The 21,011-nt window shown below is 40.1% G+C and overlaps 2 protein-coding genes across 18 annotated transcripts in view; one reads left to right on the top strand and one right to left on the bottom strand.

Annotated features, from left to right (window-relative positions):
* Positions 1-10,765, bottom strand: part of DNAI4 (dynein axonemal intermediate chain 4) — a 98,744-nt gene extending 87,979 nt beyond the window's left edge. The window contains 2 exon segments of the mRNA XM_019957303.2: positions 10,479-10,595; positions 10,597-10,765. Coding sequence (XP_019812862.2) covers positions 10,479-10,595; positions 10,597-10,646 — 167 coding nt within the window. The 5' untranslated portion in view covers positions 10,647-10,765.
* A 16-nt stretch (positions 10,766-10,781) lies between these two features.
* Positions 10,782-21,011, top strand: part of MIER1 (MIER1 transcriptional regulator) — a 72,861-nt gene continuing 62,631 nt past the window's right edge. For 2 of the 17 annotated variants that reach the window (XM_070786360.1, XM_070786356.1), the window contains exons 1-3: positions 11,053-11,203; positions 12,007-12,107; positions 15,105-15,178. In XM_070786360.1, the coding sequence (XP_070642461.1) occupies positions 11,116-11,203; positions 12,007-12,107; positions 15,105-15,178 (263 nt within the window). In that variant the 5' untranslated portion in view covers positions 11,053-11,115. Of the gene's footprint in view, positions 10,912-11,052; positions 11,204-11,244; positions 11,373-12,006; positions 12,108-14,883; positions 14,899-15,101; positions 15,179-16,421; positions 16,586-21,011 lie in introns of those variants that run through there. The other 15 variants (XM_070786370.1, XM_070786361.1, XM_070786357.1 and 12 more) reach the window with 14 other exon arrangements.

The raw sequence follows: 21,011 nt of genomic DNA, 5'->3' as shown, positions 1-21,011 counted from the left end.
AAAACCTGGGAAAGAATATCATGTTCCTGCCTGAACAATTACATAATAGATTTTAATAAGAAGAGAAAATATAATAAAAATATTTGCATCCAGGAGAAGTATGATTTCACTTTTGGATCAATTCTCGAAATTCCTTAAGACAAAAATCTAGTCATTCTTTCATTCTAGTACTCTAATTGTGCTGCAGACTTCTTTAAAATAAGAACGATTGCCCCTTAAATGATAAAAAGGCAGTGTGTTTCCAAAGAAAACATTTCAAACAATACTTTTACTTTCCAAATCATAACAAGATCAGACAAGAATACAATACTTGAAAATGACCACAATCTGCTTTTCACATTTTATTTTTCCTCATAGCATTTATTCCTACTGACACTTTGTATGTTGTCGTATACTCCTCTCCTAGAATGCAAGCGTCTTTGGAGCAAGAACTTCGTCTTGTTCATTGCTGTATCACTAGTACACAAGACAGTGCCTAGTATATTGTGGGCACTGTTGTTTAGTTGCTAAGTCTTGTTCGATTCTTTTGCATCCCCATGAACTGTAGCCTGTCAGGCTCCTCTGTCCATGGGATTTTTCCAGGCAAGAATACTAGAGTGGGTTGCCATTTCCTCCTCCAGGGAATCTTCCTGACCCAGGGATTAAACCCTCATCTCCTATGTCTTCTGCATTGGCAGACAGGTTCTCACCACTAGTACCACCTGGGAAGCCCTTAACTTGATGTGTGCGGCTTGCTCAGTCGCACATCAATTCCTCTGCCAGTGGCAAATCCCAGTGCTTTTCCATGTGGTCCCCTCCTCTTGGTATCGATAAGTGATAAACCATTTTTTTAATGGCAATGATATCCTGATCTGTTGTCCTTACTGAAATTTTCTATTAATACACTGCATTTAACTCAGCCTGTGTGGGTAAGTGAAGCTAGAGAAAAAACATCTAACCATGATGCCAGGTCTCATTTTAAATTACAGATTGTTAAAGTGGGTCCTTAATGTGACAGCAACCACACTGCATTACCTTGGTTAATTTTTACTACCCCTTCTAAAGTCATCATTTCACACTTCTTGAATATCAACATTTCCTCTCCTGTGTTTACCTTCTGCTAACTAAATGAGAAAGCTGAAGCAATCAGGTAACTTTCAAATACTCCCACTGTTACATCTGTGCACTTGCCTCTCTCTGTGTGTCTATATTCCCTATTTCTCCCATTACTCTGAATGAGTTATCCATGATTCTTGCTTAGGTCAATTCCTCTACATGTGTTCTAGATTCCATTCCTTTTTGCCTATTTACGGACATTGCTCTAGTCATTCTCTCATGCATCATAAGCTTCTCTCTACTGGATGACTTCCCTGGTGACTCAGAAGGTAAAGCGTCTGTCTACAATGCGAGAGACCTGGGTTCGATCCCTGGGTTGGGAAGATTCCCTGGAGAAGGAAATGGCAACCCACTCCAGTACTCTTGCCTTGAAAATCCCATGGACGGAGGAGCTTGGTGCAGGCTACTGTCCATGAGGTTGCAAAGAGTTGGGCACAACTGAGCGACTTCAAACCTAATTCTCTTGCAGTCCTCCCCGTTTTTGTCAAAGGTAATGTTTTCCTTCCAGTTGTTCAGGTGAAAAAAACTTCAAAATGTATCCTGAATCTAATCATTGGTCATCACTCTTTGTTGCCACTATCATGATCCAAACACTATCCTCTCTCTTGAATTACTACAGAAGCCTTCTAATTGATCTTCTCACTTAATCTAAATTCCCTTAAGTCTATTCTTCACATGGTAACCAGAGTGACCTTTAAAAACACAAGTTAGATCATATCACTACTGTTTCCCATCTCATTCAGAGTAAAAACCTAAAATCTTACTATAACCTAAAAAGTCCTACATGCATCTAGATTGAGCTCTGACCTCATGATCAATACTTTCTTCCTTGTTTACTCTGCTTCAGTCAGTGTCATCCTTGATATTTTTCACACATGCCAGGCCTTTGCAGTTGCTATTTCCTCTGCCTGAAATGTTCTTCCCACACATGTACATGTTTAGCATCCTTTCTGTCTCCAGGTCTTAAAGCCACATTCTTAATGTGGACTTCTTCAGCTCCCCTATCTAAAATGTCAAATACCCCTCAAATACGTCATATCCCCTTGCTTAATTTTTCTCCTTAGTACTTCTAACGTATTTTTACTTATCTAATTTATGAATTAGATGTTCCCCACCTAACCCTCCAGCCCTGAGAATCTAAGTTCCACAAGTTTAGGGACTTTGTGCTCTTTTGTTGCCTGCTGTATCCCTGCTGCTGCTGCTGCTGCTGCAAAGTCACTTCAGTTGTGTCCGACTCTGTAAGACCGCATAGACAGAAGCATACCAGGCTCCCCCGTCCCTGGGATTAGTGCCTACGATAGTACCCAATACACAGTAGCTGTATAATAAAAAAATTGCTGAATGAATTCCAAAATCATTATATCCAATTCAAAACATTCTCTCAATCTTCATATTCAAATGCTTACCAGTCTAATTGGATAGCTCCAGCTAAATGTCTTCTAGACATCTCAAGCTAAATAAATACATAATGAAATCATATCACATTTACTCATAAACCAGCCCTTCCTCTTTTATTCCCTACAGGGACCAAATAGAAACAAATTAGCAATGATGTTGCTTATACCAATTAGGTAGTTACTGTGATCTAATGAGAATCCTCAGTAAACTCTTCCAAATTTTCAGACTGTAAGTTTTATGGGAAGGAGCCATATTTTATGTCTACCACGAAAGCCCCAACTCTTAGTACTCTGCCTGATACAGTGGGAAATTTGACACAGAAAATACCAGTAAATTTAAAAAATTGAAATAAATACTTGTAGTCAACTATGTTAGAAATGTATGGTACATATCTATCCTAGCTGTGTTAGAAAACAGATACTTTTAATACAGGCAAATTAGTGGGCAATGAACAGGATGACATTCAGGAGATATTCACTTTGAAAGTTTTGTCTCAAAAATAGTCATGATACAAGAGGTATGTAGCTGTAGGTTCCTGAGTTTCTGAAGCAGAGACCTAATCTATTTTGTTCACCCCTATGTCTTCAGTGTCTACAGCAGTAACCGGAAAATATAACGCATTCTATATAATTGGTATCTATATAATGAACACCTGATGATCACTTCTATGAAAAAAGAGACTAATGACATTAAAGCACGCAACACATACATAAATCTCACAATGAAATAACTGCAGCAGGAAAGGAGGAGTGGCTTAAGAAAAAGTGTCTTTATTAGTCTCTTTTTATTTTAATGAGATGAAGGTAGAAATTTCAATCTAAACCAAATCAATTTCTTTCATTTATCCAACTGTTATTTATAAAATTACTGTGCATAAGGCTACATGCTGGCAGGGATACAATATGAATCAGATATGGGCCCTAAGGAGTTGACAGTCTTAATAAGAGAAAAAACATATATATGATTACAATGCAAGTACAAAATTGTATTTGCCTCAAATGACTTACACTTAAGATATAACGAAAGTTGTGGTAAAGATTACTTTGGGTGAGAGGAGTAAGCAGAGAAATCATGAAAGTGGCATTTGAGTCAGGCCTGAATGCAGGTCAAATTCAAAAGAAGTGTGTGTGGTGTGTATGTATGTGTGTTTGTGTCTAATGCAGCTGCAGGTGAGGAGGGATGAGGGTATTGGAGCAGGACAGGAAATACACCCTGAGCAAAGCTCACTGTGAACAATAAAAGTAGAAAAGCAGGTGGTATATACAGAGAATCTTATATGATTTGGTTAGATGCATGAAGGAAAATAAGCTTTGAAGAAATAAAATGACCACGCTAAGTCTTTGAAATTTACTAAGCAAGCAAGAGAGTGCCTTTGAGAGAGAAGAGTAAGCTACTCAAAACTATATTTCAGAGAAATTCAGCTATATACAGAACACACTAGAAGCAAGAAGACCGTTAGTTACAATGCTATGGAAACAGGCAAGGTGAGAAGTAATCAAAGCTTAACCTAAGGTGGGGAAATGTAGAAATAAAACAAATCCTAGATAAAGCATGTTTTAAGCATATCTTTTTATTTTCTGTAATTTAATGTTTTGACATCTAGGAATTTGCTGCACCTGAAGGGACTGCCCCTCCCAGAGCTAATCAATTTTTATGCATAGTAAGGGACTTGCCTACAAGTACACCATTTATATTGGCTTCCCAGGTGAAGAACCTGGCTGCCAATGCAGGAGACATAAGAGACTCAGGTTCCATTCCTGAGTCCAAAAGATCCCCTGGAGGAGGGCATGGCAATGTACTCCAATATTCTTGCCTGGAGAATCCCATGGACAGAGGAGCCTGGCAGGCTAAAGTCCATAGGGTTGCACAGATGGACGTGACTGAAGCGACTTACCATGCACACATCATTTATATGCAAACCAATCAATCCAGAGTCCATACCCTCAACCTCCTCCTTTAGCAGGCTCTCAGAGACCTCACTCTCTGGGTCACTATCCACTTGCAGTAATCAGTGCAAAGACAGGAACCAGAAACCTAGGGATAGGCCCAATACCCAGAACCTTTAAAATTATTCAAACAAGCTATTCTTACATCTGCTTATTCTGGTTTGTCCATTCCTTGCCATGGAAACCACAATAAAGCTTCTTGCCCAGGTTTTCCTCTTGCTGGTTCTACATCCTGCCTGGCCCTGGTGCCTCTTCATGTACACCTCTATGTGGTTCAGCATGCCATGCCTCCTGGTTTTAGGGATCTATGAGTATTTAAAAACAAACTAACTTCATCCTTTATGTTAGTTCTTTCTGTGTCTGTTTCTTAACCATACTCGATTAAAACAGCCCAAATACCCTTAAAACACAACAGACACAGAACTAATGCTTGCATGCATGCTAAGTCGCTTGCCATGTCCAACTCTTTGCAACCCTATGGACTGTAGGCCACCAGGCTCCTGTGTCCATGGGATTCTCCAGCCAAGAATACTAGAGTGTGTTGCCATGTACTCCTCCAGGGAATCTTCCTGACACAAGGATTGAACTTGTGTCTCTCATGTCTCCTGCACTGGCAGGCAGGTTCTCTACTGCTAGCGCCACCTGGGAAGCCCTACAGAATAGGACTTTGTAACTGATAATAACCATCCTGATTAACATTTAAACTTCAAAGTACTTCCACTTGTTTTTGTAATTCAATTTTTTTTACTTATTTCACCCTTTAAAAATAGGAGCACAATATTGCGATTCAGCATTTCTATACATTACAAATGATAACCACCCTAATTCAAATCTTATAATAACTTATTAGATATTTAATTGCCATGTTTTACATGTGAACAAACTTAGGTCAATTTAAATCCCCAAACTCATCCAATAACTCACAGACTATGTGTTCCTCAGCAAGTCTCTTAATCTGTTTCCTTCTTCGTACACAAATTAAAGTTAATAATAGTACTGGCCTCATAAAGTTAAGGTCATGATTAAATTAGCCTTTATTTCTAAAGCACAATAAAAAGTTAAATTGTAGACATGTTCAATTTTAGATATTATGAGTGCTAATCTGGTGGAGTTGTTTGGCAGCAGTTGAAAATCAAGAGGAAAGTGAATTTCAAGGAACAGAAGTGAGATACAGATTTGAGAAACTTTCATGGAGATGATAATAAATGAACTGAGTTCCAAAATAAAAACCTAGAGCCACAAAGAGAGGGTAATGGGCCAAGGAGAGAAACTGGAAGTAGAAAGTAAAACTAGAAAAAAGGCACCTAGCCCAGTAATAAGTGAACCAGTTCAGGGTTGGTTCAGGGTTAAAGAGGGGAAGATTGATATTGTTAAATGCTGTGAGGTAAAAAGAAAGCCCACTGAATTTGGTGACTTTTGAAACCTTTAGGTTACTCATTATTGACCTCTCAGTAATTTTCATACAGCAATGGAGACAATAGAATGCAAAGGTTAAAGAGTAAACACAGATACTTGTGGTTTATGGTCTGACATGTAAAGGCTGCAAAAGACATCGATCCAGTACTCACAAGAAAAAGGTTTAGCAAACTGAAAATCAGTGGGTCTTCTTAGACCCATCAGAGAATTGAGGTTACATGCAAACCCCTGTACTGAAAGAGATGTAGGAAAAACAGAATCACAACTTACTGAAACTGCCACTAGAGCTAACAAGTGGAAGGAAAACCTAACAGGCAATAGCCTAATTGCTGAAAAATGAGTGTAGACTAATTCAAAAGAGAAAAAAATTGCTGGGGGCCCAGCCTTAGAGAGGCCCCCACACTTATCAAGTTTTACCTTTAGGAGCTCCAGCAAGCTCCCAGAATGAAGGTCAGAGTAAAACTCCCTGAGTTTCAGCAGGGGGACAGGAAGTAACCATTCTGAAATATAAACAGAATGTTTAGTTATCCTTAACAGAGGCCTGCCCTCAAGGAAAACCATTTTACCAGAGCCTAAGCAACATGGGGAAAGGGAAATACCTTACTTGAAGTCCACCTAACCTTCTTGTTCCACCTAAAAAAAAAAAAAATTCTGAGAATTACTTATGAAGGTCATGGCCCAGGGAAAAAGGCCCACTAAAAGATTAAGACCTAATCATAGGATTAAGGTACACTTCTCTCTGCCTTCCCATTCTCACCCAGCACATCTTACCACATCAACAGAGCTTCTGTATAATAACAGGGGATTACAATGGGAAGAACTGCAAGGCTCAGATTCTAAGCAGGAGTCTCTAGGGAAACCTAAAAACCAGAGGAGACAAAAAACCAGGACACTAGAGGAAAATGAAGTCTCGGAAACCTACAGCTACAGTAAACAGCCTGATTCCTAAGCAAATAAACACAAAACTTCACACTAAGTGCTTACTTATCTCAGTTTATATTACCTGATGCAACATATTTAGCTTTCAACAAAATACATGGCATAAAGCAGTCTGAAGAAACAAGCATTAGAGCCACAACAGATAATGGCAGAGATTTTGGAATTAAGACTGGGAATTTAAAATAATTATGATTAATATGCTAAAGATCCTAATGCAAAAAGTGAATAACAAACAAGAACAGATAAAAACTACTCTCCCCCTCTCCCACCCAAATCAAAAGGAAACGAATAAACTGGGCAAAGAAGTGAGATAAAAGCATTGAAGAAAGCACTAGTGCTTTGTTTTTTTCACCACAGTGGAAGACTGCCCTATACAGCCAATCCCCAAACTATGATTTTTCGACTTCACAATGTTTTGAATGTAATACAGTTCATTAGAAATCCTACTTTGAATTTCTTTTCCTGGGCCAACAATATAAAATCATACTCCCACAGCTCCCAATCGTGCAATCACAAGGGGAGGCAACAAATACAACCATTCTGTACCCACACAATCATTTAATTTTCAGTACAGTGGTCAATAAACTATATGAGATATTCAACACTTTATTATAAAATAACTTTGTGTTAGATGGTTTAGTCTAACTATGGGCTAATGTAAGTGTTCAGAGCATGTTTAAGGTAGGCTATGCTAAGTATGCTTCTCTGTTGGCTCTGATGGTAAACAATCTGCCTGCAATGTAGGAGACTGGGGTTTGATCCCTGGGTCAGGAAGATCCCCTGGAGAAGGGAATGGCTACTCACTCCAGTATTCTTGCCTGGAGAATTCCATGGACAGAGGAGCCTGGGGGGCTACAGCCTATAGGGTCACAAATAGTCAGACGCGACTGAAGCAACTTAGCACATGTGCCCATGATGTTTGGTAGGCTCAGTGTATTAAGTCCATTTTCTACTTAATGATATTTTCAACTTATGATGGGTTTACTGGGACATAACCTCATGGTAAACTGAGGAAAATCTGTATTGTTAAGCCAATAGGAAAAGACCCAATATAGGAAAAACTGGAGTGGGAAAGTGAAAAATTGATAAATACATGTTTCATGAGATCCTTTCTGAGATCAGTATTAAATCCTAAACTGAGAAAGATGAGAAATAATATATGAGGTCAAACCAATGGTTGTAAACTTTATTATGTATGAAATTTTGTTTTTAATTAGATAATATGGCTACCTCAAAAAGTGAAGGTTATACTACTTCCTATCTCCCACCCTAGTTCATTTTAGTCACTCGGTTATGTCTGACTCTTTGTGACCCCATGGATTGCAGCACACCAGGCTTCCCTGTCCATCATCAATTTCCAGAGCTTGCTCAAACTCATGTTCATCGAGTCAAGTCAGTGTCCATCTCCCACCCTACTCTTTCCTTAATAGGTAATCTCCCATGAATGTGTCATTGTTTCAGAAATCCCCAAGGGAATTTTTCTAACACTCTCTCAGGTACTATGAGAGTTTTATGACTTTTTAAGAATTTACATGAAGTCAACTTAATTTTACTTTGAGATTTCCATACCAACAAGTAAAAAAACCAGACAAGAGGAGCAGTAACCAATGTTACTAAAGTATATATTACACTCATTTGTTTGCTGTCAGCAAATATTTATCATCTTCCGTCTAGGCAACAGCAGTGAACAAAACAAAAACCTCTGCCTTCATGGAGTACATCATAGCTTGGATGAAAACAGATTAACAAAAAAGTATATAATGTACCAAACAGAATAAACTTTTTGAAGAATAATAAAGTAAGTTGAGGAACTGGAAGTATTGGGAAGAGTTTATTATTTTATGTTGGGTAGTTAGGGAAGGACTCTTTGATAGCTGACAGCTGAAGAAAACAAATGAATTATGAAATGACTAAGGGTACAATATTCCAAAGAACAGTAAATGCTGTTGAAAGGCCTTGAAGTGGGAAAAGGTGCTTGATATTGTTGTGGAACAATACAGAGTATAACTAGCCAAGGGGAAGCATCCAAGGTGAGATCCTATGTGGCCTACAGAGGATGAGCTATTACTCTGAGTGAAATGGGAAGAATCAGAGACTTTTGAGAAGAGCCACAGTGATTACTACATTGAATGAAGGTGATGGTAAAGAGACCATTTAGTTTACTGCAATGTGACAGTTACTGACCCTGGAGTGGTGGTCTGGACTTATTTTGCATGCAGAGATGGTAGAATCTACTGGTAGACGGGGGTATTGAGATGTCAAAGGTAAACTAAAGTTTTTTTACTGAGTAACTGGAAGAATGGAAATTGTCATTTACTGAAATGGGAAACTGCAAATTTGATTAGAGGGGAAAATAAGTTCAGTTTTAAATATGAATTTTGAGATGCCAATTAACTTCTAAGTGCAGCTATCTGATTTTAAGCCTGTTTTCTTGGGAGAGGTATTGGCTGGAGAGATAAACTTGTAAACTGTGAGCAAATGGGTAATTTTTAAAGACAAAAAACAAGAGTGAAGAGAAAAGGTTGTAAGACTGACCGACCCCTCAACACTCCAATATTTAGATATGGGAGAGACTGAAGACCTAACAGCAAAATATTTTGAAAAGGAATAGGTATAAAGCAAGAGGAGAATTAGGAGAGAGTAGTGTCCCAGAAACCAAACGAAGTGATTCAAAACTCAGGAAGTGGTAAATTAGATCAAAGCTGCTGATGGGTGAGTTAAGAAACAGAAATGGCCATTACACTTGGCTGGACAGTTATTGCTGACCACACAAGCTGTTTTTAGTGGAGTGGAAGGATGGACAAACCCTGGTGGTTGAGATGGTAAAGAATCTGCCTGCAATGCAGACCTGGGTTTGATCCCTGGGTTGGGAAGATCCCCTAAAGAAGGGAATGGCTACCCACTCCAGTATTCTTGGCTGTAAAATTCCACTGTACAGAGGAGCCTGGTGGCTACAATCCATAGGATGGTGAAGAGTCGGACACGACTGAATAACTAACACTTTCACGTTTCAGAATGGACAAAAACCTGAGTACCATATCCGAGACAAAAAAGAAGATTCTCTCCCAACACCTTTGAAAGAAGTTCTGCTCAAGAAAGATTAGCTGAGCTGGAAGAGATAGCAGAGGGGAGATGCTGAGGGTTTGAGGAGAGAGAACAAAAGTGATCTGGAAGTGTGGGAGAATGAATCAATTAGGAAATTTTAGTGGAATAGATAGACTAAGCGACCATTTGAAGTTTTAAGTGAGACAACTGTAAAGCTGTGGGCTTCTGTCCAGCCCTTAATCCAACTGCTGCAGAACAGAAGGTTGTAAGCTGGAATGAGTTTTAAGGGAGGACGGTATGAGGAGAAGGCGTAAAAAAACCTCGACTACAGAGCATAGTAATGTTCAGTCTGATAGCTCACAGAAGCTGAGAGATTGAACATCTGGGTACAGCTCGAAGGTAACAAGTTGGAGAGAAATAAACCACCACACCAGGAGTGCCAGGAGGAACGGCGGTTCTAAACAAACGAGGTCTTTTCTCAAAAGAGGTTTGGAAAAGGCTGTACTGTGCCAAGGAAGGAGACACTGCCACCTCGGAGGTTACAAGGTTGCTGACTCCACACAGATGAAGCGATAAGTTCTAAAAGGGCTCCCTCCGGGACCCAAGGGGATGGACTAAAGTTTTAGCGTCCGAACTTACACCCCGACGTTCGGCTGCCTGCGGCCGTTTACTGGAGAGATGGGCATGGTGGCGACTGGCTGCGGAATGGTCAACCGCCCTTTTTCCTCGCTGCTTCTGAAGCCCCTGTACCCGAAAGCCGGCGTTAGCGGCTCTGGCTAAGGCACGGGAATGTTTGCCGGGCGTCATGGAGACGGTGGAGCCCTGGCTCAACAAGAGGCCGCGCGGTTGGCTGGCGGCTGGAGGCCGAGGAGGAGGGAGGAGGCGGAGGGGAGGGCAGAGGGTTGGTGGAGCAAGAGGAAGCTCCGGACGACGACTAGAAGAAGGAGGCGGGCGGCCCGGGCCTCAGGCCCCTCCCAGGCTCTGAGTCTCCCGGGCTGCAGGCGGATGGATGGGGCTTCTTCAGGCGGTGGCGGCAGCAGCGGAGGTGGCGGCGGCGGCAGCAGCAGCGGCTGTAAGTGCAGCCTCCATAAACCATCTCTCCTCTCCTAGTCCTGTTCGGGATAAGGGGCTACCGAGGTGTCCTCGGTCCCCTTTCTCTCCTTCCCCTCCCCCACCGCAGAGTACCGCCCGGAAGACCCTTCACTTCCGGGGAGGAGCTAAGAGAGCGCGCCCACCGGGCTGCCCCTCCTGGAGTGGCGCCGGCCACCCAAGGCGCATGCGCAGCTCCTCTCCACCGCCCACCCCCGCCCAACTGGGTCTTTTGCTTTGGCGTTGGCGGCGGCGCGCTGGGAATCCGCTGCGGAGTGAGTTCGCCTCGCCCTGTCCGCTTCCGCCCCTTCCTCCAGTCGGCCCAGGAACCCGGTCGGGGTGGGGCCAAGCTGACCGCCCCACTGTGGCCCCGCCTCTTTCGCGCTGTATCTCCGGGTCCTGTCTCAGCCCAGGGAGACTCCTGCTCCCACTGCATCCCTGGTGGTGAGCAGGGTCCTCGGCAAACGGGTCCTGGGCAAAGCAGCCCTTTTCGGAAGGAGTAAGGGAGGGAGGAGAGGCCCGAAGAGGGCATTGTTGTGAGGGAAAGAGGTCCTAGCAGCCCGTGGGAGGATCCCTGGGGACAGATGCCCCCCCCCCCGCCCCCACCTTTGAATGGCCTTGTTTTTTCAGCTTTTGGTGGAAAGATGTCTGGCATGGAGACCATCTCTAGTCCTCGATTGCTGTGTGACCTTGGGCGAGTCACTACTTCTCTCTGGGCCCCAGTTATCCCTAAAACTTCCTCCAACGCTAAAACTCTTTAATTTTGCAGAAAAGCTTATGCAGTTACAAGACTGGCCGATCTACTGAGGCCGCTTAGCCGAGGTGACCCGGACTTGAGTGAACCTTTCTTCAGTCATGGGTGGAATGAGGCGACCTATTTATTGAGTCACTTTTATTCCTTTATCATCAGTTGCAAATTGCATGACTCAAGGCTCATTAATGTTTTTCTGAAATTATCATGGGATTCCTGTCCTAATTCCTGGCTGTCTTTAAAAATTAGAGATGGGTTGAATACTGAGCTTGTAAGATCATTGTCTCCAGTCTCGTTACTACTGAGGCTCTCTTTCCTTTGATCCAGATGGTGTGGTGGCTCGATTCTCCCAGTGCCTGGCTGAGTTTCGGACGTGGTTAAGAACCAACTGGTTGAGGTTCAATGCAGACAAGACGGATGTGATGCTGGTAGGCAGGGGCGCACTTGGAGATTAAGGGAGGGAAAGTCCAAACTCCCTCAAGTATATAAATGTTATATTACTTTTCCAGTGTTTGAGAACGGTTGATGGGCCAATAATTTCCAGAGTTTGGATGAGATTTAAAAATCATGTCAACAATATTATCAAAATACCAATTTGTGATAATTTGATAAAATGGAGCAACTGGATAAAACTGTATGTAAAAATTACGAAAAGGAAAACCAGAACTGTTCTTTGCAGAACCAAAAGGCTATATATGTGTTTTGGGGTGGTGTTAATAAAAATCAAACCAAGAAAAAGATGATGCTAATTGTCGCATAGATGTGGGACTTCCAATGTGATGCATTACTGCTTTGTAATTTACATGCTGCCTGCTACAGTAAAGGTAAAACTATCTAAAATGTCATTTTTAAAAATAGGTGAAGTTTTTTGACTTTTAGGTATTCTCAATCGAATTAGTAGTTACCCATAAATTTTCACCTGCACATCATGTGAAGGCTGTCACTTTTAAATAAAAATTTAAGAAAATGGTCTTAAAGGGACTCTGAAAATTGTTAGATACAGAATTTGGTTTTAGGGTTTTGAATGTACTGTGTTAATCTATTTCATTCAAACAGCCCCAGAGTCTAAATTGTTGCAAATTATTTTCTTGATGCATTTTGAGAGGTACTTTTTTGAATTGCATAACATATGTATATAATATTCCTTATATCTGAATCAGGTATTGGTCCTGAATAAAAGGATATATTTCTTAGGTACATGTAAATTGCCAGGTTTATTTATTGGTTAGTTTGGGGTACTGGTTGAAGAAAAATTGAGACTTTAAAATGCCTTAGTTGAAAGCAAAATAACTTTGAAGGGTTTGTGTGTGTGTGTGTGTGTGTATTGCAACCTCTATAAAATTGTTAAATAATTTTTTTAGTGGAATATGCAGTAAATTGCTTAAAAATAGTTTCCCAATATAATTGCAGTTTTGAATAACTTAATGTGGTAGAAGTTAATGTAAGTTTGCCTGAACACAAGGAAGCCTTTAGGTGGTGGGGAATGGGAGCTAAAGAGGCATTTATTCAGGCTTTGTAGTGATTTTTTTTTGTTTTGGGACATTAGCCACAAATCTTACATATAATTAGAATTAACCACACATTTTTACTTAACTGTGAACATTTTACTACACAATTCTAACAACTACCATTTTGGATATCACAATAATAAGGACTATAAATTGTAATAATTTTAAACAGCTCCTATGTAATGGTGAATTTTCTCATGGCTTCAACTTTGTAATGTCCCCTTTTCAGCTCCTCTAGTATCAGTAGTCTTTAAAGATTTATTTTTTGTTAACCCAAGTATAAATATTGAGTGTTTATATTTGGATACAAAGAAGACATCTGTTGAATTAATCCAAAGTGCTGAAGAACTCAGGGTAAGGGGTGACAATAACAAGGAGGTGGACTCTGGTTTGATAAAAAGAAGAATGTTCCAAACATTAGAGGTTTTTTTTGGAAAAGAACAGCCTTTTTATGAGACGGTGAGTACATTGGAGCTGTTTAAGCATAGGCAGGAAAGCCTGGTAGTGGGGAAACAGAATGAAGGATTCCTACCTAGACAGTTTAGAAATTGACTAAAGACCTCTAAGGTCACATCCAGCATTAAGATTCTGTGACTAATGAATAGTTAATTTATACATATTTGATACTGAAGAGGTATACAAGAGTTTTGAGAAAGACTTTGCCTTCTTTAAGACCCAGGTTCGATCCCTGGGTTGGGAAGATCCCCTGGAGAAGGAAATGGCAACCCACTCCAGTATTCTTGCCTGGAGAATCCCATGGACAGAGGAGCCTGGCAGGCTACAGTCCAGGGGTCACAAAGAGTTGGGCACGACTGAACGACTAACACGTGACATGATGACATGACAAGATGGCTCCTAATTTTTTTTTTTTAAATAAGCATTTTATTTTATTTTTTGGCCACGTGGTACTGCATGCACGTCCTTAGTTACCCAACCAGGGATTGAACCCATGCCCTCAGCATTGGGAGCATGGAGTCTTAACCACTGGACCGCTAGCTAGGGAAGTCCCTCCTAAAAATTTTAAAGATAAATATATCACTAGAATAAGATGGAAGGTGGGTAAAACTATACTGAATTCAATATGTGAACACTGACTTACAACATTGGAGCTGTTTCTCTTTTCCTTTAGAATGTCTGAATCAAAAAAAAAAAAATCACTTAACCCACATTTACAAAAAAACAATGTAGAGTGAATTTTTTTTCCTTAAACAATAATGCCACTTAAAAATAGTAAAATTGATGGACAGTATTAATAAACTTGAAGTTTTTTATCAGTAAAATGGATACCCATTCAAGTATGTCCTAGACCCTGATATTCCTGACAATTTCAGTAGCTTAAAGGACTGTGAACCCCAGCTCTTTATCACAATCAGGATTCTTGTTGATAACTGAAGAATCAGAGATTCTTCAAGCAAATTATTCCTATGCCTTGCATTTTGACAATACTGTTTAATCTTCCTTTTGATAACCAGCTAAATTTCATACATTAGCTTTCCCATTTAAATGGATAATTCTCCTTTAATCCAGTTGTTTTATAAAGCCTGAGTTTCTACCTCTAGGCCCCTTATTCTTATCTTTACCCACCTCAGTTCTATGCACATCTATTGTTCTTTGCCTTCACAGCCGTTTCCATCAAGCATCTCAAAGTGAAAAGTGTTGGACTAGAAACTGACTTAAAAAGTCATTTCTGTTTCAAATCAGAAGGACTAAGGTAATTCAACAGGGTAACTCTTAGAAACTATATACCTATGCTAAAATATTTATTCCCCCAAGGAATCCTGAAAAACACTTTTATATAAGTATTCTAAAAAATAAAGTGAAAATTCTGTACAGTACAGTTAATGGTAAAAATTGTTTGTAGATTTGGGAACCTTAAAGTTTTCCTTTCTCTTCTTTCCTTTGCTTTTCTTTCAGTAGAAAATGTGCATCAGATGTTTATGTTTAATTGGTTTACAGACTGTCTGTGGACTCTTTTCCTGTCGTATTACCAGGTAATGTCCTTTCACTTAGCAGCTACTTCATATACCTATAAATGCACAAAATATTCATGCACAAATTATTACTGGACATAATTTCAAGTTAAATGTTGAATCTTTGGAAACTACTTAATAGAATCTAGAATTTTAAGGGAATACAAATAATCTAAAACAGTCTTCCCCATATTTCATTGTAAGTTAAGTATTGGTTTAAAGAAAAATTGTATACGTGCACATTTATGTAATATATAGTGCTGACAAAGCATTATTTGGAGGGAACAAATAAGTTTTATATTTAATTAGTTGATTTTGGAAGTCATTTTTGAAGTTGCATTAAGAAGAACCCTTGAACATTTGGGGGAAAACGGTCTTTATGAAATAAGACTATCTAACTTCTGGTTTGGTAAAATGTGTTAGTACACGTTTTAATATCATGTTTGCATTACCCAGTATCTGCCATAGTAATGGAAGTGAAACACGTTTGTTATTTTGCAATCATTGGCTCTGGCAATCATCAGAATTGGCACCAAAGCCAGTTGGCAGTTCTCGGCCAATACAATAAACTTTTAAATTGCAGGCATTTCAGGCACTGCACATAAGCAAATTCTCCACCTATACAGTCGAGTTGGAGATTATATCTATTAAAGAGCAGCTTTTCAGTATTTCACATTTAGAAAAATTCTCTAGTGCAGAACCATTGCATAATTACGTTACTACTGGCATTGCATAAAGTGTGTGAGGAAAAACAAATGATACATGAGGATGGCAGTCTACCCAGTACAGTCCCTTTTCTTAATCCCTGCTGTGACCTGTAAAATTCTGTTATATGGGATTTTACCATTTCTGTCGGGAAAGATCCAAAAGAAGTACCCGTCAAGGGATAACCGCTTTCAAAGCGCACTGCTTGACGTTGTTGCAATCAGAGCAACATCCGTTTTTCCAACAAATGGGACTTCAAAAAAGGCCTACACGTTAAATATATCGTATCTTTTCCCCAACGATATGAATGCTGGACGTGTCTCCTTTGGCTAGTTTCCTTCACCTCTAGTCCCTAGAGCCCGCTCCCGGGCTGGGGTCGCTGATCCGCTGGGCTGAGATGCCCACCTCCCGCTCTACACCCACCTTGGCTCCGCCTCCTCCGCGCTCCTCTGGGGGAGGGCTGCCTCGGGGCCGCGCGCGCGCGCGCGTTCTGGCCTTTTCCCTCCAGTCCCGCTGAGCCCCGACGCCGCGAGGGGGCGGAGTGGGGTGTGGTGGGCGCGCTCGGGCGGCTCCTGCGCGTTCCCGCCGAGGCAGCGGCGGCGGGAGCGGCAGAGGCGGCGGAGGCTGGAGTCCCGTTGCCGAGTCTCACATCCGGGTTCTGGCCGTGACCCAGCTGCGGCCGCCGCGGAGATGTGACCCGTCAGTACGGCAAATATGGCGGAGGTAAGGGAGTGAGCTCCCCCTCCCCGTCCCGGAGCCGGGCGCCCCCAGGTCCGGGCCGGGGAGGAGTGGAGTGGGCCTGGCTAGGGAGGCCGAGCCCTGCTGGCGCCACTGCCCACCTGTTGTCCAGAACAGGCCGCGCTCTGGGCGGGAGCTTTTCGTGGAACTTAGTTGGGATGGGTCTGTGGGTAGGAGAAAGCGGAGGCGTAGTTCGACTTCGGGGGCACTTTAAAGGGTCGAGGGCGGCGTACCCGTGCGTACGGAAAGGGGCGAGGTGGGGTGGGGGGCGCCCGCGGAGTAGGGGCGCCTGTGGCGCAACTTCGCCGGCCGGTGCTAGGGGCCGAGAGAGGAGCTGCTGCTTCCTCTTGAGAAGTTTCTTCCCTCTCTAACCGAGATGCTGTTGCGCCCTACCGCGTCACCCCCATCGGTTTGCTACTGACATTCCGCCTGTGTTGGGGAAAACGTAAGGAAAACGGCCTCTGATTAACTCAGTAATTTTCTTGATGGTGACCAGATGAGCGTGGAGAAATGAACTTGGTCTTTTCGCAATCCATCACTCTAGGTTAGGGCAGCCTCACCATTTCTTCAAACATTCCCCCTTCGCCTCCCCGTAGAACCTCTTTTTCTCTATATTTCAGAAGAGTTGCTTTCTCCCTTTCTTAATCACTTTCCGGGCGTTTTACGCCTTTGCGAATCGAGGCTTTCTATTCCTGTCTTTCTCTTTCAGTTTTTTCCCCGCTTAGGGAAGATTTCCTCCCCTCCCCCTCCTCCCCTCTACCCCCCCTTCCCCTCCTCCCCCCTCCTCCCCTCCTCCCCCCTACCCCCCCCCCCAAACCCCCGCCCCAGTTTGCTCTTTTTCTAGTAAACGAGTTCCCAAAGCCCCCTTTCTTCACTGGCGATTGTTTAAATTTTGGGGCCTTAAATCCAAAGGGCCCTTAAATCATCATGTTGGGGCAGACAACCTCTGTTGATTAATCTGAATTTAGTATATACTACTGGAGATTAAAATTTTTGCCTCTGATGTAAACCTATAAACATTTGACTTTTTAAAAATACATTTTTTCTCCCTTACCATCAGAAGAATTTCGATATCCTTCACTCGCTGGAGTTGAAGAGGTATATTTGGACTTCTGTGTCTTTCTTGAGTAGAGCCACTTTAAATGTTGGCAAAGACATTTTTTTCTTTTGAGAATTATCATTTTCATTGTCTCAGGGGTACCTAAAAACAGATTTAGGAAGTAGGTAATTATATTTACCGTCCACCCCCTATTTTTGTCTTCATTATTTGCTAAATGAAGCCAATGGTGAGTACACGTTCATCAATACCATAATACTTCCTTTTAAAATTTTGGAATTCAGAAAAATACGTTTCGGAGAAGAATGTTAATTTGGAGACCTGTTCAAGTACCTGTTGAGTGGAGGGACCCAAAGCTTAAGAGTTTTCTGGAGTGGCTCTTAGGGTGCTCCTTCCCCTTGGTGTATGGAAACTGACTTTATGTTCTGGAGTATTTGCTATTTAAAAGGAATAGCAGGGTTGATTGCTGCCAGTATTTTTAAAATTTTAATATTCTGACAAAAATAAATTTAAATCTTAAGATTTACTTCCGTTTATTTTGCTCTTTGTGATTAAAGAATTGTATTCCAAGGAATATAAATTGGAGAAAACATAGTACTTTGTATTTCACTTAATGTGACTGGATTTATTCCACTGGACTGAAAGATATTTAGTCCTGATGAGGTTCTTAAGGGCTTGTTTCCTTCGTGTGTAAAAGGGGAAGGGATTCTGGGTACCTGGCTTTACATATATTTTGTCAAATAGTCTTCAGTGAATGCCCATTAGGTAAGCAGCGCTGTGCTGTAATAGGTGATGGGGTTTCTTGCCTCGTGGTGCTGCTCAGGATGGTTTGAATTTTAAGTTTTGTAGTCACATTTTTAAAGCAGGATATTACTGAAGGAAAATACCTTAGTGTATAAAAATACAGTGAAAAATGTGCTTTTTTTTTTTTTTTTAAACCTTAGAAATTTTTACTACTACCACACTGAAAACAATATGTAAATCATTTTAACATTTTATTTCTTTTAGAATTAAAGATGATTGTATTCATTAGTGATTGAGTCACTGATCGTTTCTTAATAATTTCAAGTGGACATTTTAGTTTCCTTAAAAATCCTATCACTTGGAGAATGGAACTTTCATGTTTTGTAGGAACACACGGATAGTTCAATTTCAAGAAAATTTAAAAAACCCTGAAATTTGTTTCCAGTGCATTTTAGTGACCTAGTTATCTTTTAAAAATTAATCTTTCGTGTTCTTCAATTACTTGTAGATGGTTTTATTTATAATAGAATTTTGCGGAAGAGTGGAGGAAACTTCATCTCTGTCCTACAGAAAATCTAGAACCAGTGGAGTAGTGAAAAGTAAAATGAATTTGTAGTTTTCCTATCTCAATATTTTAGTAATTAGAATGATTTTAGAGACTAGTCATTTTAAAAATTAGACGAAGGAGAAATGCTTGATTTATAGAGTGCTTCTACTTTTATTTGAACTCCGAAGAGATTTTTTTTTTAATGCTGCCAATATAAAGCATGTGATAAAATAATTCAAATGCCGTGCTCTTTGCACTATGGGTTAAGTAGACCTGAAGACTGATGCTAACTGGTGAAATAACAGTACGTGCAAAGTGACAATATGTGTTCATTTGATAAATCTAAAGGGAAAATAGGTCACTGAAGAAACATGTCTCTAGAGAAAAATGTAGGTATTATGCTTCTGGGCTTTTTTGTTGTTTCCCGCATAGAGTGACCCTGATCTTGTTTTTCCAAAAAAATATTTGATTCTTAAATACTGTTTGCTTTAGATGTGTACAGAATACTAAATTTTCATACATGATCTGATTATCTTATTCCATAATAAGTATGTCATGCTTATTAAAATCGTAGTAACATTTAAAACATATATAACGTATATGGAAGTAATGACATATGCTCCATTTCTTAATACTTTCTGGTAATATTTCTTCTTGCTTATTATCCCCTAAAATTATTAATCAACCTTCGAAAAGGAGGCTCTCCTAGTCACACTTAAAGGAAATTACAGAGTAGTGGCAGTTGTACAAAGGCAGTGAGAAAGAAAGAATAAGAGGAAAAAATAGTCAGTCCTTTGGGTTTTATAAGGAATGTGGTATACAGACTTTTGGGAATGAACAATTTGTCTTTTATTTCAGAGTTTGTAAACACATAAGCTACTTCTCTTTCAAGGGAAAAAAGATCATAGCATATAGTTTAAGACCTGTCTTTTCACCTAGGCCATATTGTTGTCTCATAAAAAGAAGAAAATTTAATGGATTTGCTATTTTGTGTTAGTTTTAAGTACTTTAGTATTGCCAAAAATAATACATAGTATTCAGTCACTGTCACATCTATCCCTTTCTATTAAAAACAGACTCCTTGTGTAACATTTTTCAAGGGTTATTTGGATTTTGTTTCTTAAGGAAATAGGATCATCTTGAATGCTATTCTTGATAGTGTTAATTTCTACTCTAAACAAAACTTGTTTCACTGCAATGAATTCAGACCTAAAATAATTATGCCAGTAATGAAAAAAACATTTTTTTTTAGTGTTTATACTTACAGAGCTATTAAGGATTTATCCAGAGTGCTTAACACCCATGATGAAAGTTTAAAAAGCTTAATTCAGAAGAAATAATAGTCAAAGTGCTTGATAAGGTAGGAAAGATTAGTTGGGAAATAATAAAAGTGAATTTCTTTTAGAGAATTCTGGAGACTAATAATTTTCCCAAATAATTAAAAAATGCAGTATTGCCATTGAAACTTCAGCATGTCATTATGAAAAGTAACCAGCTATACAGAAATTTCTTGCATGAATTTCAGATGGAGTCACTGTATATTTCTAAAGATTTCCAAACGGTTTCAAAATTCATTGGAGTGATTAAGTTCACATACCAGTTGTTACTGGGGACCACTCTGTTTGACTTAGGCTGTGGCTTAGGATGTTATGTTTATGTTGTATGAAATTCATAAAGTAGCAACCTCCAAAAGCTTTTTGCAAATTAGATTTTTTCCCCCAGTAGCCCTAGATTTTAAAAATAATACATTTAGAATAGTCTTAAACATATCCCATACATGAAGCTAAGTACTCCTTAGTAGTGTTACGTTTTTTGAGCAGTTCATAAAAAAGTAAGGAACTTAGATCTCAAAGGAAATTGAAGTAAACCTGAAGAGATCTAAGTCTTTTCATTCTAAAGGAAAATGAAACTGAGAGTTTATGTAGTTTGTCCTGGGTTGTGCTGTTTGTGTAGTACAGTCAAGACTGGAACACAGAAGACTTCTGAATTGCTAGTGCTTAGTAATAGCAGTTCATCCTCTATAAATTATTACTGTTGTTGTAAATTTTCTAATTTTAACTCCA

The sequence above is a fragment of the Bos indicus genome, chromosome 3, assembly GCF_029378745.1.
Source record: "Bos indicus isolate NIAB-ARS_2022 breed Sahiwal x Tharparkar chromosome 3, NIAB-ARS_B.indTharparkar_mat_pri_1.0, whole genome shotgun sequence".
Classification (NCBI taxonomy): domain Eukaryota; kingdom Metazoa; phylum Chordata; class Mammalia; order Artiodactyla; family Bovidae; genus Bos; species Bos indicus.
Note: the sequence above shows the minus strand (reverse complement) of the source record. Positions and strands in the feature narration are given on the sequence as shown.